The 23,288-nt window shown below is 33.2% G+C and overlaps 1 protein-coding gene across 2 annotated transcripts in view; it reads left to right on the top strand.

Moving 5' to 3' along the window:
• LOC126966691 (protein artichoke) overlaps positions 1-23,288 on the top strand; it is a 441,824-nt gene that overhangs the window by 49,779 nt on the left and 368,757 nt on the right. Inside the window, exons 3-7 of one of the 2 annotated variants that reach the window (XM_050810871.1) lie at positions 4,400-4,663; positions 5,752-5,851; positions 8,109-8,398; positions 8,681-8,827; positions 10,272-13,823. The exons of the other annotated variant lie outside the window; for it this stretch is intronic. Coding sequence (XP_050666828.1) covers positions 4,400-4,663; positions 5,752-5,851; positions 8,109-8,398; positions 8,681-8,827; positions 10,272-13,187 — 3,717 coding nt within the window. The 3' untranslated portion in view covers positions 13,188-13,823. Of the gene's footprint in view, positions 1-4,399; positions 4,664-5,751; positions 5,852-8,108; positions 8,399-8,680; positions 8,828-10,271; positions 13,824-23,288 lie in introns of those variants that run through there. 2 annotated transcript variants of the gene reach the window in all.

The following is a 23,288-nucleotide window of genomic DNA, read 5'->3' on the forward strand; positions in this document are numbered from 1 at the left end:
ATTGATTGGTTGGTACTATGAACATTGCTTACGAAATATTTCTAGGTATCTCATCTCATATCTGGGACGCCATGAGTTGCCTTTCACAGTCTATTTATATCTTCGTTTTAATTGTTCCCATAAATGCACTATTGGATTGAAATTTCGACCGTCCATTGGTCAAGCAAGCCACCGTGGTATGCCCGCCACACTTACAAAAGCTGTAGTTATATATATATTATATGCTTTAATCATCGTATTATCATAGAATCAATTCATGCCTAAATTGCTGGTAAATTGGAAGCTTGATAACTGGCTCAATGTAACACGATGTGTCACAATGTGTGTGTTATGGTATGTATCCTCATAGATAATGGAGAGCCCTGTATGGATTTATTCTATCCTAAATCATGTTGACGATTCTTAATTCTCTCAATAAAATTTAGTTATTTGAAGCGTAACTGACACTATGGCCTATTAATTTAAATTATTCGAATTTAAATATTTTTATGCAAAATAGGATTTAAAATCACTTATTGAACGTCAAAAAACTACCGCCCTTTTGAAATGGAATGCCTTAGACCTGAAAAGAACGGGCACAAGAAACTCAGTGGGCTTTTCTTTTTTTTCTTAATTTGTGTCAATATATGTTGAATCGTACACTAAAATTTATACTTAAATAGCCTGAGGGCGTTCGCTCCATTTCCAGTATGTGGTATCATTATTAACTTATAAATTAGATTGACTTACGGCCATTTTCAATGACCTATCTATCCTTAGTTTAACTTACGAGTTACAAATCTATCCTTTTACGCTTACTTGCATTTCAATAACCTTTTGACAGATAGCACTGGACAGTAACTAATAATATAACTGCATTGCACATAACTATGGATAGATAGAACTTGTCATTAAACGGTGATAGCCATGTATCCGTAGCTAGAGATACGTTATTGAAAACGACCGTTATTAGTTATTGATATCTATGAGACCTGCTGTCGCTACAAAGTAATCATTTGTGAGTGGTTATAACATAATGTACACAATCGTAATATTAGCATTTGTCTCGTGAGTATCAAAGCCTTGTGATTGTGGTTACAATCTATTTCAATTTCGCTTGTGTGCGTTAGAAAGGGTATCGCGGCACACAAACTTCCGCATTGCAGGTTTGTGGTATTTGAGAATTACAACGGAATCCTAATGACTCACAAATGTTAATATCTCTACCAACTCAACGTTTCCAATGTTTCAGCTAACCGTTTTCACTCTTACGGCCGTTCCCAATATACTATCTACAGATAGATATAAATTACTACCTTCTACTGTCAGTAATTAGATGTCAATAATATGAAGCTGTCCCAATATACCCGATAAGTCATTCTTATCGCCTTATATTGGGACGCGTGAAATGCAGTTTCCATACAAACTTCTATCTGGTAAGCTATACGTCGTCCCATTGACAGACAGCGTCTACGAATAAGGTGAGCTACCGTCAATAAGTTTATTGGGACAGGAAACTCAACGATAGTTACGATTTTTATCTCAAGTAAGAGATAGACGGAACATTGGGAACGGCCGTTAGTGTATCTGTTTTATTGGGGATTATTTTTTATTTATTTCTTACTAATGAAATTACAACACTAAACAACAATAGCCGAATGGTTAGTGACCCTGGCTACTAAGCTAGAGGTGCCGGGTTCGAATCCCGGTAGGTGCAATCATTTATATGATGAATATGGATGTTCGTTTCCGAGTCATGGATGCTTATATGTATTTATGTATGTTTAAGTAAGTATATTGTATTAAATATATCGTTGTCTTGTATCCATAGTACAGGCTATGCCCAGTTTGGAGCATGATAATTTGTGTAAAAGTGTGTCAATATTATTATTATTTTTAAATAACACAACATAACTAATGAACAATGAGAACAAATTTATATAAAAAAATAATCATAGATTTAAATAAAACCTAGGTTTTACGCGCCATTTATATAACAACTATATACTACCACCTTTAGAAAATAAACTTGAACATGTCGTGTATCATTAGCTGAGATATATTCGACTAACTAAATTAGATAATAACCAACTCGATCTAGAAGACAATGAATTTAAATGATAATTTGTATTCACTTTTGACAAGAAAATAGTTGCAGTAAGGCACTGTAGTTGCTGTTTATTGGCCACAAATAATATTTATTTGACCAACAGCTCATTATAGTTTGTAAGGTCATTCTATATTGTGTAACGGGACCTTTTCTATTATCTTCAATAGTTTATTAATAATTCAACATTCTTTGGACAGGCTTTTAAATTCAAATCTGGAAAGTTTACGTTATATGATTTTTATCTTCTGTGAACTTTCAAATATGGAAAGCTAAATATTTATTATTATTTATTTTATTGCAGTATTTCAATTCATTTCATATTTAACATTCTTCTTCAATTCTATGGATACCATCAGTTCACCGGAAGGCTCTTTGCCCAGGATGGCAGCTAGATTATGGGTACCACAACGGCGTCTATTTTTGCCGTGAAGCAGTAATGTGTAAGCATTATTGTGTTTCAGTCTGAAGAGCGCCATAGCTAGTGAAGTGGGGAATGTCCTATTACATTTCACTGTTCTTATTTTTAACTTAACTTAATGCATAAGAATAAACTTATTCTTGAACCCTTGAAGCCCCAATGAATCTATTTCTTCCCTTTCTATTATATTTACATTTTTACACGTACCTATATAAAAGGATTCCTTTCTTAGTAGACAAACAAATTAACGAAATGTTCATAGTTATTTCTCGAGCATTCCTAGTTTTATTTAATTCAAAAGTATTATAATTAATATATATATATAAGCTAAAAGAAATACACCTGTCCTAAGTTCTCTTTCTTTCTTTTCTGTTACTTTTCATTCTCTTTTGTTATTCCTTAGCGTGCTACATGTGAACTAATAATTTACTGAACTATTAATTGATGTAATTGAGTTACATTCTTCTATCATCCATTACTAACAAGTTTTGTATTAATAATAGTCTTTCTGCCTTATAAAATCTTCGTTGTAAAGTAGATATGTTTAAATTCCACAATACATATTAACCTAAATTAAAATAAAAATGTCTACAATTATTGTATTTTATTATTTACTAGCTGACCCGGCGAACTTCGTTCCGCCTTACAGCCGATTCTTTCATTTTATAGGCTAAGTTAGTCCTTATTACATCAGCTACCTGCCAATAAAAGTCCCGTCAAAATCGGTCCAGTCATTTCAGAGATCAGCCGGAACAAACAGACAGACAGACAAAAATTGTAAAACATGCTTTATTATTTTATTTTTAACATTTATATACATGTAGTAAAAAACGGTTATTTCAATATTACAAACAGACACTCCAATTTTATTTATATGTATAGTGGTATAAGTAGATTAGTTGTGTTTAATATTTTGAACGTTCTTCATATAACATGTTCTAATAATTTATAATGTTAATGGAGAGATTATACACGGAGCCGGTCTCTGAATTATCTTAGCAAATTAAATCAAGATAAATTAAAAATTCAGATATGTCGTAACTGTAAATGATCTGTGAAGCTTATTAGCATTAGGTTTATGTAAGACCGAATTAATCTAAAGTAGAGGTATATGACACTGTAGAAAGAGATACGACTGAAAAAGAGAAAGACACTTGAATTACATTTTTTTTGGTCGTCGTAGCTACTCAAGTTACTGGGATAATGAGACTTAATCTCTTTTGTCTCAAAATATTGAAGAGCGCAGTAGCGATACCGCTCAGAATTTTATTCTTTCAAGAATTCTGAGGGGCACAATACGCAGGGCAGGTCATTTCACTTGCATTGAAAATGAAAGTCTTGCCGTTTTGTCATGAACATAAAATCTGTAAAGTATGATATTGCACAATACTTGCCACACGACTCCTAATATGTAAATGCTTTAATGTGTTAAATACGTACATATTATAAGATCAAAAATCTGTATGTTACGATTAGTATCTAATTGTGACAGCAATCACGACTATACGAAGCATCCTTACACAAACAATGAATTCAAGCTCTAAAGGTTGATGCATCCAATATACGATAATTTATATTTATACAGTTCATTCTTTATTTCTTTTTTTTATGAAATATTTGATATTATATTTTAAACACGATACATAATATATTTCACGCAGCACCTTATAAATTATTTGTTTATGTAATTTACAGCCATTGTAAAATACTCTATTTGATTGAAAAAAGTGGCCGTTGAGTTTGTTGTATGTTCTTCTCACGAGCTCTACTTTTTCTAAACATATGGTAGATTCAGTAATTTTACTAGAAATATCTATAGTGACGAAACAAAATCGCTTAGTTTAAGCCTAATTTGTTTATATGACTTTGATTTTGTAATATTTCTTTTTCAGATCTTCTCCAGCTATGGACTACCATTAAAAGAATTAGATTTCTCTCACAACAGTCTGCGTCGGTTACCAGATCGTCTTCTAGCGGGAGTGAGAGGCAACCTTACAAAGCTGGTGCTGGCTCACAACTTGCTTGGCGACATCTTGAATCCGATATTCTCAACGGCAGAGCTACATAACCTTCCTGCGCTAGAGGAGCTCGATATTACCGGGAATAATATCCGTGGTCTGGAGGAGGGACTGCTCATTGGATGCAACGTTTTAAAGGTATTTGCAGACTTAAATTTTCATAATTTATGTTTAGTATACACCTTTTATGCTTGTCACAACGAAAGAAAAGATGTCTGAAAACGTGTTAAGTGTTTTTCATTCATTTTTTTTTCTATTTTGAGACATACGATGCTGGTCAATGACATTAAAAAAATGTGACTTCCTGACAACGAGTGTGTTGAAGTCCTCAGCTTCACCTCAAACACACGACACTGCAGGAATCGCATTCCTCCCTTGGTGAACCATAAACTATTGTTGCTTTTTAATTGTTTAAGTTAAACACGGATTGTCAAAAGCTACATTCCTATTCTTAAAAGTAAATAGATAGAATTTTTTACCCCCATATGCTCGCCTAAGTTTCGCCTAAGATATTATAATTGCACACGTTACAGTTATTATAACAAGTGCACATAAGATGAAATAACCCAGTTGTAAAATGCTAGTCTACAGAGATTTTAAGCCATCTTCCACTTGACCCCATACAACGAAGAGCGGCTCGAATCATTGACAGTCAAGTTATCTCCGATCGGATTGATTCTTTGGCGTTGCGTAGAGATGTGGGTCCCCTCTGCATCTACTACCGCGCGCGAGAATTTTCTTGCCTCGCACAGCCACTTTTTGGAATTAATTACCGGCTTCAGTCTCTCCATACCAATACAGGCACAGTCAAGATTAAGGCATACACCCAACTTAAAGGCCGGCAACGCAGCTCTTGACTTCTGGTGTTGCAGATGTCCATGGGTGGCTGCCTCACCACTTCCCATCATGTGAGGCTCTTGCCCGATTGCTCCGTCTTATATATAAGAAATAAAATTCTGAGGACTAACGAGCATAAATACAGGTGATGGTAAGTGATCAACGCAGCCCATACTCTCTTGTAACACCAGAGGTGATTCTTCTCAGGAGCGTTGCAAACCTTATAAGGTGTCGACTAAACATACATATTAATCGAATACCAAAAACACATTGGTACGTGGCGGCCGAGGACCGAACCAGGGGCTCCGGGGTGAGAGTCAACGGTTCTACCCATTGTGCCACTTGTTACTATCAATTACAGAAAAAATAACTTAACGGTTTATTTTCAGACGTTTCGTCTCGACCGCAACAACATGGTGTCAATTCCGTCGGTGTCCCTCAACGGACCGCTTTCATTAAAAGTTCTCTCGCTCAGGGAAAACAGAATAGGTAAGAAGTAGTCATATCCTTCAAAATAATGAGACATTTTATGGCTTTTGTAATCTCTTAATGTGAATGAACTTTTTTGTTTTTTTTTGAATAAGTTTAAATTGGACTGCAGTTGCGGTAAAGATTTCAATTTCAACATTTAAATATTGATTATGTCTCTTCATTTGAATTTAGTAAAGAATGTTGTGGCTTTGGACGCAGATGTTTTAAAAAAATATTTGTACAATAGGATTTTAATCTGTGGCTTATTTTTGATTTACATATATTATAATCTACAGATATATATACACACATACATTTAAGAGAATATTTTGATATAAAATGGATTACAAAATTTACTTGCCCCTTTTGCATCCTTCTTTGAGTTTTATAAGGCAGATTCGATCTCTATATTATATCGGAATATTAATTAATTAATTCTGAATGTTGTTTTTAACAAAAACTAATGGGTTAGCAAACCACTGTTTACAAATTTTAAGGGTTGCCCCAAAGAGCTATTATTACAAACGTATAAAGAAGCTATTCAAAGCAAAGCCATTCTCCGTATTGTAAAGTTCACACTTAAGTTCGCTGAAACAGTAATTTGTCGTCCAGTCAGGACAGGAAAAACAAGCAGAAATTAGCAAAGTTGGCACTTTTATAAGTACAGTAGTCTTGCAACTTATAAGTACAGTAGATTTTATAATCATTATATAAAATTAACACACTTTTACACAAATTATGTTTGCCCCAAACTAGGCATTGAAGAGGATGGCTATTTGACTAGTCCTGGTGAGTCCTAGTAACAACGCGTCCAGAATTGAATTATTACCTATATAGTACTAGACAAAGTCTGTACTATGTGTACAAAGACAACGATATATTTAATACAATATACTTACTTACACACATATTAATACATATAAACATCCATGACTCGGACACAAACATTCATATTCATAACATAATTGTTTACACCTACCGGGATTCAAACCCGGGATCTGTAGCTCTCTCTAGCTAGCCAGGGTCACTAACCACTTGGCTATATGGGTCGTCAATTTAAGATGGCGTTGCATTTTAATGAAGAAGTGATCACCAATATTAATTTCACCACATTATTCCTCCATTGAAGTAATAAGTAAAACGATCTAATAAAAAAAATATTTTTCGATTCACTCGATATGATATTATGAAATTTAAGGCTCAAAGTATAATTTAGGTTAATTATTTTCAAATATATACTAGCTGCTGCCTGCGTCGTCGTCCGCCTGGACACTATAAAGCACGAACAATACTATGCTTGCATCTAACGTGATATTATGTAGCCTATGTGTTGTCCCGACCTTTAGTTGAATATACATGCATCATTTGAATTAAATCTATTTAGCAGTGTTTGCATTTTCCATGGATATACATTCAGACAAAAAGATAAACTGACATTAACTCTACAAAGTACCTAATTAGCAATACTTACTTACATAGTTATATAGCAAGTATTTAAAAAAAAATTCAATGTATAATTTTTACTTTGTTACAGTTTTTATATTAATAAAAATATATTATATTAAAATTATAAATATTTTTATGAATTCCCTTATTGAAAGTGAAAAACTACCACTCATTCGAAAAAACTCGCCACAGACCAGAACAGTACGGGCGCAATAAACTCAGCGGGCTTTTTTTTCATAAAAATATCGTTACAATGTAATATCATACAATAAAATTAATTGTTTAATAGTCTTTGGGTGGTCGCTCTTTTCCCAATCTGTGGTATCAAAAGTCATTTATGATATATAACCCTTACATAATAATATACCTTAAATAACCCTTATATAATTTACCACACAAACGTTTAATAACACATAAATTATATTTCACATTCAAAAATTATTTTCTCAAATAATTTTTTTATGACAATAAGGGACGAGACGATCAAGACGTTCAGCTGATGCTAATTGATACGCCCTGCCTATTACAATGCAGTGCTGCTCAGTTTTATTGAAAAACCCAAAACTTCTGAGTGGCACTACAATTGCGCTCGTCACCGTGAGACATAAGATGTTAAGTCGCATTTGCCCAGTAATTTCACTAGCTACGGTGCCCTTCAGACCGAAACACAGCAATGCTTACACATTACTGTTTCACTGAAAAGAAAAAGGCGTCGTTGTGGTACCCATAATCTAGCCGGCATCGTATGCAAAGGAGCCTCCCACTGGTATAATAACATTAAGATTAATTATGTAACATTATCATTAATGTGGTATCATTAATTATACAGCTACCCTGCGTCAAGCATCATTTATTTCCCAGAAGACTCTAGAAGAAATAAACCTATACGGCAACATGATATCAAATATCGAAGGAGGAGCATTCATCAGCTTGAACGAACTGCGATCTCTCGAGCTGGGTCGTAACAGACTCTCAAAGCTCAACAGTGATGTGTTTCAAGGTATCGAGAACCTGGAAAAGCTGGATCTATCAGAGAATTTCATAAATGATTTCCCAACCGTCGCTCTGAAATCATTTACGAGTTTGAAGCACTTGAACCTGTCGAGTAATATGATTACGGTGAGTTGAGTAGTTTCTATGAATTGTCTGCTTTTTATTGTTTTATCTACGCCCATGCTATAAATCCTCTATTAAAGATTCTAAGACAATTAGCTTATTGTCAACATTAAAACACCCAATGTCCTATTGATCCACTTGAAGACACACAGAAAATTTGATTAAAATCGGTCCAGCCGCTCAAGAGGAGTTCAGTGTTGTCAACACACGCACAGATGAAATATATTTATATAAAGATATGATATATGTACAGATGTTATATTTTATTTATGTTATATTTTACAGATGCTGGATAGCAGTCATCTCAACTCCTTGGCGTCTCTCCAAGTACTTGACTTAAGTCGAAACAATCTAGTGAAGCTATCACCGGGCACCTTTGTTGGCTTAAGTGACTTGACTTATTTGGATATCGGAGTCAACTCTCTGAGAACAGTAAGCTTATTCAACTTAGCACTTGAACCGAGTTTGCTTTTAGTTTTGCGTAAATTGAGAATATTTTTTTTAAACTACCTGATCCAATCAATTGATTTTATATCTGGTTTGTGGTTTCACCCGCTAAAGAAAGTTATCAAATTATACTAACGGTATGGTTCCTGTCAGGCGACAAAAACCTATTAAACTAAAATTGGAACTAAATCGAATAAAGACGTAACTTTAAAATCAACTAAATCCTATTATCCTATTATAATATTATAAATGTGAAAGTTTGTATGTCTGGATGTATGTTTGGACTTCTTTAACGCAAAAACTACTGAATGGATTTTGATGAAACTTTACAATAATATAGCTTACACACCAGAATAACACATAGGCTATTATTTATAAAACTATCGCGTGAATTATACTTTATATGGCAAAACAACGTTTGCCGGGTCAGCTAGTACTAAATACTTTAAAATTAACTTTAAAATCATATGTTGGTAGTTATAAAAATTACATGAACATAATTAAATTAACTTATTTGGATATTTCAGTAACCGTAAGTCGTGTTAAAATGATTGAGGCTTTGAAGTTGCACTAATATTTGTTAATTTTTTTGTTAAATTCAAATGAAGCATGGTTTCTTTTCATATTGAAAAATTTTTTCATTAATTATTTGTCCGTTGTTTATGTTGGGAAACATTCAACTGTGTTCAAATGAATACGGAATTTTACTCTATGTGAGAAAATATCTAAAAGCATTGAATTGAAATAGCTTAGCCGATAAGAATTTGGAAAGTGTTAGTTTCAGTTCATAAAGTAATTAACTTAATTTTATAAATGTTTTTTAGATTTTTGTACCGAAGGAAGGAGTGTTAACTTGTGAACGCCTATTGGTTCAGCTTTTTATAATTTTATTAGCACATATCTTTTCATGACCAACTAACGTCATGACTGTAGAATCGCATGGTGTACAGCTGGTGTGGTCCTTACATAAAAACTTACAGCGTCTGTTTTTAGGGTTATTGAACTATGAACATTTTGGAGACAAGATAATATTGACTAGGCACTTCAATGATTATTTACAAAAAAAAATTGTGAGATCACAATTAGTATTGTGACTTAAATGTAATTTAGATGACAAGATGAAATAAATGACACAATAGTCTTATATTATAATAAATACCATTGGACTGCAAAAATATAATTAAATAGCTTATTATGAAAATCGCTATACAGTAATGATTACCCAAAATTCAACATAATGAAATTTGCTTGAATGCTTTTGACATATATCCTTAATAGTTAAAACCAAACATGGTTGTTAAGAAATAATAAAATCAAAAATTATTTTGTTTAAGAAAAACTATGTTTATATGATATTCGCCCAATTTAGTCTATAAAAATATTTGAGTAACATGATCATGGAACTTAAAATTATATTGTTTTGTTTCAGTTGGAAGACGATACATTCGACGGGCTTGTCAATCTACAAACACTGTTATTACGTGACAATAATATCCTGCTTATCCCGGGCACAGCGCTCTCTCGCCTACCTGCCCTTACATCTGTTCACCTCGGCTTTAACCGAGTGACTGCCTTATCTAGCGACATCCTACGAGCGGTGTCAGACCGGATCAATTCTTTGGTTCTCTCAAGAAACGTAATCAGAGAATTGCCGCCGGCTGCGTTCGATCACTTCAAAAACCTACAGCACTTAGACCTCTCCGGTAATCTCCTCAATTCGATTTCATCCGAAGTATTCACTGGATTGGAAACGACTCTTGAATTTTTATCGCTGAGCCAAAATAGGATTTTAGGCTTCACAGGTCAACAATTGAAGTTTGTTAGTTTGTGGTTCTTCGATATATCCGGGAATCAAATATCGGAAATTCCAGTCAATGCTTTCGAATCTATACCAAGTTTATCGCATCTCAATATTAGTCACAATTTACACATGAGTGTACTCCCTCAGAACATTTTTAGCCATAATGATGCTCTTTTAGTCGTAGACATAAGTGATGTGGGGCTGAAAGCTCTCCCAGTGAATTTATTTTCGAAAAATCGCAATTTGGAACGAATTTATCTGTCTCACAATAATTTACAAGAAATTTCAGAAGGCTCATTCAAAAATCTTAAAAACTTAACGCATTTAGATTTATCGTACAATAATATCGTAACGATAAGGACTCCAGCTTTCGTAAATGTTATGTCGATTCAATATTTATCTCTAAGAGGTAACCAGTTAAACGCATTTAAAGGAGAATTCTTTAACACAGGAACAAGTTTAGAAGTAATAGATGTTTCTAATAACCAGCTGAGTTATTTATTCCCTTCGTCATTCAAAATACACCCTAGGTTACGAGAAATAATATTGACTAATAACAAATTCAATTTCTTCCCTTCTGAACTTATAAGTACTTTACAATATTTAGAATTGGTAGACTTATCAGGCAACGTCTTGAAAAATGTAGATGAATTGGATTTTGCTAGACTTCCAAAGTTGAGAACCATTTTACTAGCAAGGAATGAACTTGAAACTGTCAGTGAAATGGCTTTTCATAATTCAAGTCAAATACAGAATATAGATTTATCGTTCAACAGAATAGATCGTTTGGGTGATCGTGTGTTTGAAGGAATTATCAGGCTAGAGATATTAAATTTGGCTGGTAATCTTTTATCTGAATTACCTGAGAACATATTTGAAAGATCTCGACTTCGAATGTTAGAAACAATAGTATTGAGACAAAATTTGTTTGAACAGGCCCCACTAAAAGCTTTACAAAAGCAATATTTCTTCGTTTCGTGTGTAGATTTGTCATATAATAATATTACTGATATACCGGCTGAAGACAGCGTTATGGTAAATATAAAAAAGTTGGACCTTTCATTCAATCCATTGACAGAAAAAGCTGTGATTAGTGTTTTGACTGAACCCAAAACAGTAAGAGACCTAAATCTTGCTGGTACAGGCATGAGATTCATCGGTCAACTCGAGACCCCATTCTTACATAGGCTTAATGTGTCGCATAATAATATTACAAAATTATCCGAGAAAACATTCATCCGAACTACTCTATTGGAGTCCTTGGACTTATCTTACAACCAAATTTCTGATATTTCAAACTCTCTAGCGATTTCATGGCCTAAACTAAAGAATTTACAAAGACTAAATATTTCCGATAACCCCATCACAGTTATCCTCGAGGGAAATTTCGACGGCTTATCCTCCTTGCGTGTACTAGATATACGAAACTTAGAAAAATGTACCAAAATTGAGAAGAACGCGTTTAGTACTTTATCTAATCTAGTAGAATTACGGGCATACGGTTACCCTAGACTGGGATATTTTGATGTCCAAGGAGCGTTACAATTTTTGTTGGCCCTTGAAAAATTGGATGTAGAATTTAAGGATACTACTATTGGTGCAGACCAACTGCATTCTACATTACATCCTCGACTTGAAGAACTAGGTATACGGGGGTCACGAATTAAGACTGTGTCATCTGGCGTTCTTGCAGGATTAAAATCCCCAGCAATAACAGTTAAATTTCGTAACACATCAGTAACAAATCTACCACCGGCTTTGCTATTTCCATTACCAAGGTCATCAATAATTACAATAGACATTGGTGGAAGTCAGCTAACAACAATACAACCGCAATTATTAGTAGCCCTCGATGACCGCAGAGCTGATTTATCAATGTTCGGTTTGGAAAGCAACCCTATACGATGTGATTGTAATTCAAGAGCTCTTAGAAGATGGCTACCTTCTGTTGGTATTGAGAATGTCCGATGCCATTCACCTGAATACCTTTCTGGATTCCTTCTGCTTGAAATAGGTGATGACGAGCTCACATGCGATACAAAGAGAAGACCAACAGCTACGTCTATGTCAAGCAGCAGCATTTCAACCCCGATTCCTCCTCGAATAGTTCATCGCACTTCAGCTGAACCAGATATAATTTGGTCTGTTGCGCCCTCACATGAACGTCCAAAAGTAACTGGAGAGCCTAAAGGTGCACCTGTTCTTGGAGTAGCCGTATCAAACAATGATGATAATTTAATAATAGGTATCGTAGGTGGTGTTGTTGCATTTATTGCCATTCTGATAGTTGCTATATGTATAGTTAGGTTACGTATGACGAGTACATCTTACAGAGGTGCACCGTTAGCAAATAGTCCAGGCGCACCGTTATGGGGCCCTGCATGGCCCGGGTATGGTGGTACTCTACCACCACCTTCGTTATCAACGGCGACACTGCCACATAAGATACAATCAGCGCCCGGATCCGTGCGATATCTAGCACCACCACAACCAGCGCCATACTTTATAAGTTTGCCACCACACGAAGACAAAATATATCGATAGAATGTTATATAATATAAGGTAATAATAACTTAAGGGACTTTCAGTGTAGCTTGTAAATATTTTTTTAGTATAAATATACATTTATATTATGATGTAGTTGAGTTAATTTAAAAAGCATGTGAATAACTGCCAGTTTTTCAAGTCTGCAACTAGTGCTAGTAGTTAGACCGTAACAGTGTTTTATGAGTATTTTCTAACTAAAGACCATTTTGTTGATCAATTTTGAAAATCTTTCTTCGGTTACTTCGACTATTTGTTAGATAAGGTGTTTTACATAAATTCAAAAAATATGTATAAATATATCCTTGATTTCATTATGATTTTGATAAATAAATAATTAAAATCATTGTATTTTCTCAGTATAAAAAACCATTGATTCGTCTTATATGTTCATTATAGCTATGACATTAGTGAAGCACATTTTTCTATGAAGCATATTATCCCGAGCTACAAAAGATAAAATTTATTATGTTGATGTAACGTAAGTCAATCAAAAATATATAACGCCTTTTAATACCTTCGCCTAATAACAATAATCTTCACAATTATATCCAATGGACATGTATAAAATATTTATTAAATGTTGCCCTTATATTTATAAGTCTTTATTTTAGTAATAAAATTATTAAACATTAACATGTTTTATTTTACTGTACCCTTGCAGCTAGAAAAACTTTAAAATAAATAGCTTGAACAACAACGTTGAATAATTTGAAAAAGATCTTTGAAGTTTGCGTTAAAAAAAGAAAATTGTTGTATCCTACAGAGTTGCACAAATATAGATAGTTCAGATTTTTTTTTTAATTTTAACTGATTAATACAAATGAAATAAATGCATTATTATAGATAATATGCAGGCGGTTCTTATGAATGCATTCCTTATTCTCACAAAGAAGTCCACTATCTAAAAGATGAAATTCATCACCAAATTCTAAGATGGTAAAAATATGAGTTTATAATCAAAAGCAGTAACTATAATAAGGCTGTATTAATTACTGGATGGCGCTATTAACATATTCGGTAGGCGTTAACGTGTTCTGTATAATAAGCGAATATACAAAGATATCGTTTTTTTAAAATGTAATTTCACACTTAAAATAATTTTTATTTTTATATATGTTTCAATTTGTTTGGTAAACTCAAAATCTATGTAGTATTTTCATTTTTACCACAAAAACATTTATTAAAATAAAATACTTTTTAAAGGATTCAAACACGTGTAATTGTAGCTGTACAATAGATTAACAACCCTACAAATATCACAAAACATCGGGTTTAATAAATAATAATAAATATGTTTTAATATTTTTGTTTACTTTTAAGCAAAAACCTTGCCTTTTTAATACATATATATAACTACAATAACACCCGCTTCAATCATTTAAAAAGTATTCAACAGATTTATCTTTCTCTAATCTCCAGATTCTCTAAAAGATGTCATTAATCAAAGTAACAATACTGAGCATGTCTCGGTACAGTAATGTAAGTACTTATATGTAGTAGACACCCTAACAGTAAAAATTTGCGTGAAAATGATCTTGTCAAAGCAAATTTGTTTACGGTACATTGCCGTTCTTTCTCATTTTTATTTAACGAACCGAATACAATATTTTTACGTATCAACGGTTTTTCATCTTCGTAGATTCGAATATTTACCATAATGCTATGTTGCTGCCATGGTAATCAATTCCATTAGGGATTTTCTTATTCAGATTGAGTTCTTGTTACAAATAAGTCGTAAAATATAAAAAATATCCCAGATATTTCCTGTTTTTTATGACAATAAGGGACGAGACGAACAGGACGTTCAGCTGATGGTAATTGATACGCTCTGCCCATTACAATGCAGTGCCGCTCAGGATTTTTGAAAAACCCAAAAATTCTGATCGGCGCTACAAGTCTCCTTGAGACATAAGATGTTAAATCTCATTTGTTCGGTTACCTCACTAGCTACGGCGCCCTTTTGACCGAAACACAGTAATGTTTACACATTACTGTTTCACGGCAGAAATAGGCGCAGTTGTGGTACCCATATGTATGGCATTCTGTGCAAAGTAGCCTCCCACTCGTAAAAATTCTTTCCACATGTTGTATTATGAACTAATTATGTAATATTTTGTATAATTATTTTTATGGCAGAGGAGGTCAAACGAGCGTACCGGTCATCGTATGGTGAGTGATCAGTGGCGCTTTTACTTTCTTTCCACAGGAATCCCACAAGTATAACCTGCCTTAAGGTATACGCTTTTTTTGACGGTATCTATAATCGAGAGGTGGTTAAAGATTTGAAAGATATTGCAAGATATCATTTGCGAAAAGAGTCACATCTGTTTACATGAATTCGTTTTACCGAATGTTCTGTTTGTAAGTACTGAGCTGCGCTCCAACTAGATACCGCAAGCGTAGTCTCAAAGTGCGGAAAATGTTAAAATGCCCAAGTTGGCGTATTCGAGCCAGTCTCGAACAATGTGTGACGTTGACGTGCCACATGTTAAACTTTGCTAATAATTGAAACTAAAATGCCGGGTTGCGTAGTAAAACTTTGTAAAGAGAATACTACAAGAAATAGGAAAGACACTGGGATCACATATCATCAGTAAGTATTTTGTATTCTATTAATTTCAATGTAAAATAACACGAAGCGTATGTTACAAAATGTGAAAGATGCCATTGAGTGTCAAGATGCCACGCACACAAGCATCTAATAGTTGCTATAATAAAAAACCTATTGTTCTTCGGTTGTGCGGTATCTAGTTAGCGCAGCGGAGACCAGTCCTTAATCATAATTAATAATAAATATAATTTAATAAGTACTGACATTATAATTAATTCCCACCTGTTTTATGACTAATTGTAAAAGGCAAGAGCCGAGGCGGTTGCTAGTATTGCTACATACAAGTTAGGTTGAGATTTGTAGAGCGTACTTACACTTTGCTCAGACTTTACTTACGTAAAGCTTAGCTGAGTGTAAGCTTATCATAATCTTTGATTTCGTTCTTATAATCATTTGACACCTGAATTTATGCTGAGCTTTAGCTATGACAGCCAAATGAAAAAGTAAAGTATGAGCAAAGTTTCAGTACGATCTATTGATGTCAGCCTTAGTCTTAGTGTTGCCGACTGACGAGCCAATTGGAGCTAGCATCGCAACTAGCGCAAAAAAATAATGCTGGGAGAGTTTCTTTCGCCTCTTCTTCTCTCTCAGGGTGCCATTTGTTTCCGACGCTAGTAGTGTTAGTATCTACTATATAAGAAATGACATCAAAAAGAATTCTAACGCATTACCTAAAATATAATATCATTTTTCTTCTATTTTTTTTAATAAATTAAAAAGGGCATTCGTTTAACAAAAAGTAAAGGCAATTGTATCCATAATATGTGGGTAACACTAAAAATGTTTAGAACTGGCCAGTTAGAAACATTGCTAATGAAAACTTTTTTTGAATTTCAATTTTATAACTCCTTGTAACCTAATGTAGTATATTGCATTCATTTGTACTTTGTTTTTGTGAATTGGCGGCAAATCTAAAACTCTTATTACATGTGAAAATTTTCGGTCAATAATTTATTATGATTATCGTTATGGGCTTACTCACCAACAAAGCTATGATAGGCTGCGATTAGCATTTCTTAATGAAGCCCCATCTCGTGCCACTATTTACAATTGGTTTAACGAGATAAAGCGTGGACGTAGCAATCTCAATGATGATCCGCGTGAGGGACGTCCTTTAACAGCAACTACTGAAGATAACATCAGTGCTGTGCGACGTGCATGATAGAGGAAGAAAAGAGAGTGACCAATCAGCACATACGGGCAAGCCTAGGCATTGGTATGAATCAAGTTCAAAAAGTATTACACGAACATTTAGGCGTCAGGAAGCTTTGTACCAGATGGATTCCATGGAGAATTAAAGTATGGACTTTAACCGACGACCAGAAACACCTTCGCATGGACTGGTGTCGCGAAATGTTAGATAATTTCAACGGCAGTGACTCAAATGCTGTATTTGACATCATCACAGGTGATATAAGCTGGATATATTGCTACGAACCCGAAACCAAAAGACAATCAGCTCAGTGGGTGTTTCCTTTCGAGGATCGGCCAACTAAGGATAAGAAAGAAAGAATTCGAGGAAAAAATATATTGCCTCATTCTTTGGTCTGAAAGGTCACTTCGCAACGGTTGTGTTAGAATATGGAAGGACAGTTACTGCAGACTGGTATGCCAATGGCTGTTTGCCTGTTTTTTCTTGAAAAAAATTCGACAGCAGCGCCCTCGAAGCAGGATCCTCCTTCATTTTCATTTTCTAAACATTTTCTGTGTAACCTGGGTATAAGGGGTGATTTGAGAATTGATATAATATATAGTATCATTTTCAAAAGTTCTTCTCAATTCTCTCACGAATATATTAAACATGTTTTATTTTACTAAATTTAAAAATGTAATGTGTCACTTAATGGTTCAGAAATCTGATAATTATCTAGTTGTTGTAAAATAACTGGAGTGTGCCAACTTTAAAACAAAATGAGTTGATAAGTATCCACAGAGAGTTCGCGACTATCTTTAATGAGTGCAAATTCAAATTCAAAATTCAAATTCAAATATTTTTATTCAAAATAGGATTTATTATCACTTATTGAACGTCAAAATCTACGTTTATCTAAGTTAATCTAAGTTTTCCTTAATTTACATTTATTGCAATTTGAGTATTGTTTTAATATTACTTCTTTTTCTAAAATTAATCTTGTAAAAAAGATCTTCTGTAAAAGTATCTGAGGTCAAATTTACACTTATCAGATTTATAGATGGAGAAAATTTATTATTCACTGCGTTAAATCTAAAAAAAGCTTTATACAATTTGACTTCTTACATTCGTTATGTCTTGGCATTAAGGTTTTGGTTCGCCTATTAATAATACGGCTGTTTATTTAAGAAAAGAAGAAAGCTGGCGAATTTTATGCGCTAGGATTGATTCGGTCGATCGATCGATCTGAGATGAGAGAACTTAGATTCGATCTAAACTGCTCAATTAAAAATATATTCATCACGATATATTTGGAAAAATAAGGTTGCGGGGGCGTTAGTACTTAATATATAGATCATCAGAAATACCTTTTTGATTTATTATTATTATTTCTTTTCTTCTTAGTAGGCTTAGTAGGCTAGTGCTGTATATAGTTTACTGTACGTAAAAAATTTTCGTTTAAAAAATTGTTACCGTTAATCCATAGGTTATCCCGGGGCAGATGGTTATAGACGGACCATCTACCCTGGGATAGAATAACGATACTGTTTTCCATGACGGCAGACTATTCGTTTCCATTCGTAAAATCTATCTGATGCGTAGCGGTATCATTTGCCCATAAGAGTGATAATATAGTCCGAGTCATAAAACATCACAAAAAGATCGCGTCAAATTAAATGATATGACCTCGATCACGTAGTGCTGCGCCCGTCACCCTTGCACGGAGTCTAGTGTGAGAATAATTTGAATAACAATAACTCTATCAACCATTTATATATGACACACGTATAAAATTGATTCCATAATCAGCGAAGCTCGATAAAGCGTAAAATAGACGCGAGAGATTGAACGCCTATTAATATAAAGCTAAAGTGTTCTCTTCACCTTGATATGATATCAAAGCTAACGGCGGAAGATTTTATGGGTGACTTGTAACACACAAAATTCTTTGTGGTGCTTTATTATATTATTGTCACTTATAAACTTTGCGTTGCATATATCAAGCTGTAAAGTTTTGATTTAAAAGAACGGCAATGAGTTTCTTGCCAATTCTTTACATTAAAGCTCAACCATATCCGAAGTATGGCTGCCGCCAAAAATGGAAATACATATATTTGTGATAATATTTCTTAGATGAATATTTTGTATTGCTTTGAGCCTTTATTTATAGATTTTATTGTTATTTTTAAGACTAATACCTGCGCCGATACTGGTTCTATTGCGCTCATCTTTCCATTATGTTCATCAAAGAAAATATGCGCTCCGTATGCTTATAAAATATAGTAGTTTCGCTTACTACATTATATTGCTGACATAATAATTTGGCAACCGTAATCTTAAATTTTCGTAACATCTAAAATACGAATTTTAGGGATTTTTTTCTACATACACACAACCTGTGAATTGAGTTTGATTGGGTGATGTTTCCAGGTGAGTAACACAAAAATACTTTTTTTAATTTAAAATTTCGATTGAATTTCATCAATACCTAGGATGATGATCAACTAGATTTGCCATGCGAATACACCCACCTGCAAGGGAAAGACAACCCTATAACCTTGATAAATTAAAAAGCAGCCGAACGTAGAGGAGAAGCTTGGCTTTTAGAGAATAATAAAATGAACTTATTTTTAATAATATGATTTTTATAATTCGTATGGTGATTATACTTAATATAGTATTTCTAATGATGTGGGATCTGTATTAAGTATGCTAGCTTACTCTGTCAGTAGGTATTATGACAAATCACGGAATAATAAATAAAAATCGTACGTATGTAGTATATAACATATAGTCATGCTTCTTAAGATGAGTTATATGCAACGATCGAGTACACTTAATTCTGCCTCTTAAATAACGACCACAACCGACGTTTTAGTCGCAAGTGAAGGTTAAATAGCAAATAAAACAGAGACTGCAAACAGACTCAAAAATTATTTTCATCTTTTTTATTCTAAAAGTATTTGTAGATATGTTGTGATCTCGTTCATGTACGATATTTATATTTCTTTGTTATATCCAGGAATATACTTTATCCTTGGAATATACTTCATCAAATTCAACCTTCATCTATATACTGATGCCTTGCGTTATTTTGTTCATATTTTTTTTAGTACGAATTGTTTCATTTTTTTGAATAGATTCTTCAGCTAAATTTGTAAAGCCTTTTGATTATGAAAAATAAAATAACAATAATTTGCGTAACTGTTAATTACTGTAATGAACAATGTTCATTAACAAAGGAAATAATTCAATTTCACGATGAATAAAGTGCACTGTTAACTCGGCAATGGAAATCCACTGTTGTTTCAACCGTTTCATAAAATTAGATTTCGGAGCACTAACAATCGTATAAAGCACTAGTATTTTATAACAATTGTTTTTATAAAAGTCCCTACAAATTGGACTACTTTATACTTTAACTCCAAATTAATTGATAAAGTCTTAGTATATTTCTTCACTGGAAGTCTAGTCTGTGTTTAAATGTACTGCATCTCAAAAGCCATTATTAAATGCATACCTATGTTATTGGTTTTTGTTTAAAAGAATAATTTTATTTGTAGGATAGCTTTCACTCTTACTATCTACATTTAAATTCACATTATTTGTTTCGTTATAAAGAAGGGTGATATAAAGTTATTTGTTGGATGATTTAAATTGAAATGAATTATAAATTAAGGGTTATATATCTCATATTAAATCAAAGAAAACCATAGGATTTTTAATACTAGCCTTATGGGCTCATTTATAAGCAAAAGTTATATGATACAATAAATTTAAGTATTCCACTATGAATCTGGCTATCTAAAACTTTTTAATTCCCACAGCGTTACTGATTAACTCATAAACAAAATTAAACAAAAAAATAACCCCAAGTAATGTAGCGCCTGATCATACTTTCCAGCAAAATACTTTCCGTAAAAATAACATTTTAACAGGCACAAACCGTTTATATGGTTTTTTTCTTTTTTTTGTGGTTTAGTCAAAGATGTGACTATGTAACTTAAACAATTCCTTAATTACAACATATAAAAACCATAAAGAACTACATATAACCAAAAAAATACTTATTGTATATAATTATCAACGCATGTTAACGAGTGACCGCGGCCCTTGATAGTAGAGTGGCTAGTAAACTATTACATATACCCACATTCTAATTATTCCTAAGGAGGTTCAGCCGCTCTGAGTCGTTCCGTACACATTCAATCAAAAAATGGAAAACATTATCGAATCTTGTGTCTCCACAATATTTTCATCAAATTTTTAATTTATTTAATGGAATTAACTGGATTTAATTGGATGGTATTAACATTAATTGTTAATGATAAAAATTCAAATAAATTTAAATACACAAAAAAGTATATCTATAAGAATAACACTTCCGTATTTCATATTAATCACATACGCCATGCCGAGAAAAAACTTGTCAAAGATAACAGAGAAATAAAGAAAACTGGTATTTCAAAATATCTATGGAGTGTTAACTATAACCAACAGCAAGCATCGATAACCTACAAATATGACTTAAGGCTAAGTGTTACAGGATACAGTGTTCATAGCTGTAAGTGCTATATTTTCACAACAAAAAATGTCCAAAAACACCTTGTGTGCATGTTTACTCGTACCCTTCGCATTTATATAATAAGATGGTAGTATAAATTGTTAAATTCGCAGACGCTCAATAATTGAATTAATAATTTATCCGTCATGGTTCAATGTAAAATGATAACTAACTCTCATGGTAAATTATTCGTCATTACTTATATTTTGATGCGTTCTCTCAGTAGGATACATTTGTGTCGGACCAGATGTTATGTCGGGGCTTCAAGCCAACTTTACTGTCTTATTTCTATATAATAACGAACATTCGAGTCATGAAATGCTTTATTGAATATCCCCAGTTTGTGCAAACATGTGTTATTTGTTCCAGTTGGAAAGAATATTTCCTATTTTATTTATCTTGTTACAACAAGTGTATCGAAGATTAGTATTGGTAGGGACCAAAAAATGCTCAACTCGGCTAAAGAAGTGTTCATTCCAAAAATGATTTAGTATGTTGAACTAAAGAAAAGACTTTTAGTGTTACATAAAGTAATTTTATTTCCAAATTTAAATAATTGAATTCGTGTCACAGTTATAATTGTTACATCCGATACATGCTTGTGTACGTTATGGTAAATTGTATGCAAATTTCCTCATCTATTAAGGCTTTGTACACCCGTGTTTCACATACATTAGCATCATGAAATTGACCGTGCAGTCGTGTCGTGTCGTAGTATTCTGCGCTATCAGATACATTTTTATAACATACACATATAAATGTCCGCTGATATTTTCTACTTTCTATTTTATAATTACATAATTGATTTACCTTTATTTAAAAATTTCTTCTTTTTAAATAATATAATTAATAAAGTGTAAATAATCTTTACACAAATTAATTATTTGTAACCAAATTAATAAACGATGCGGGGCTCGCCAACCGTTCAAATGACGCATGGATCATAAATCTTGATATGTCTTGTTCAACTCTCAGGTTATGGCTTCATCTATAGGATCTACTTAACAGTTGATAACCAGCTTAACCCCAATAATTGCATATTAGGAAATTGACTTGAGATGTCGCTCTTGCAATTCTAAGCAGATTGATATTTTTAAGAGGAAACCATCACTTGATGTTAAGTGATCATCGCCGCCCTCATTCTCTAGCAACATCAAAGGAATCACAGGAGCGTTGCCGGCCAACATAATTATAACTATAATAATCATCATTATCATCAGCCGGAAGACGTCCACTGCTGGACAAAGGCCTCCCCTAAAGATTTCCACTTCACTTCTAACTATTATAATAAAAGATAATTAAAGACCAAAGATTTCGTAAATTATTTATGTAATGCTAGATTCCTAACAATACTCAATTCTGGTTTATAATTAAAATTTCATCTAAAGCTAAGATAGATCCCGCATCCACGACTGCTGTTATGATTTTCATCAACGATTAAAACTTGTTCTCAAAGTAACGCTCCGCTCTAATTTCAGTGCGCTTATAGATAGTGAAAACATTTATGATATTAGATATCTAATTAACTTTGATAGCGTAACAAAATTTATTCGTAGCTGATAAAAATATCCAAACATCTTACAATTTTGTATAATTCTAGTCTAATTCCTAATAGCAATTTTTTTAATTCAATACTAATCCTAAATTGGTAAACTGGGTTTGATATTTTAATCCATTTACTGCTTTTGGTATTACGGTCAACGATCTACGAACGTTTTTAATCTCTTTATCAATCCATCAATGACATTGGATGGATTGACAAAGAGATGGATGTGTAATCATTACTGGTAT

This window comes from Leptidea sinapis, chromosome 11, assembly GCF_905404315.1.
Source record: "Leptidea sinapis chromosome 11, ilLepSina1.1, whole genome shotgun sequence".
NCBI lineage: Eukaryota > Metazoa > Arthropoda > Insecta > Lepidoptera > Pieridae > Leptidea > Leptidea sinapis.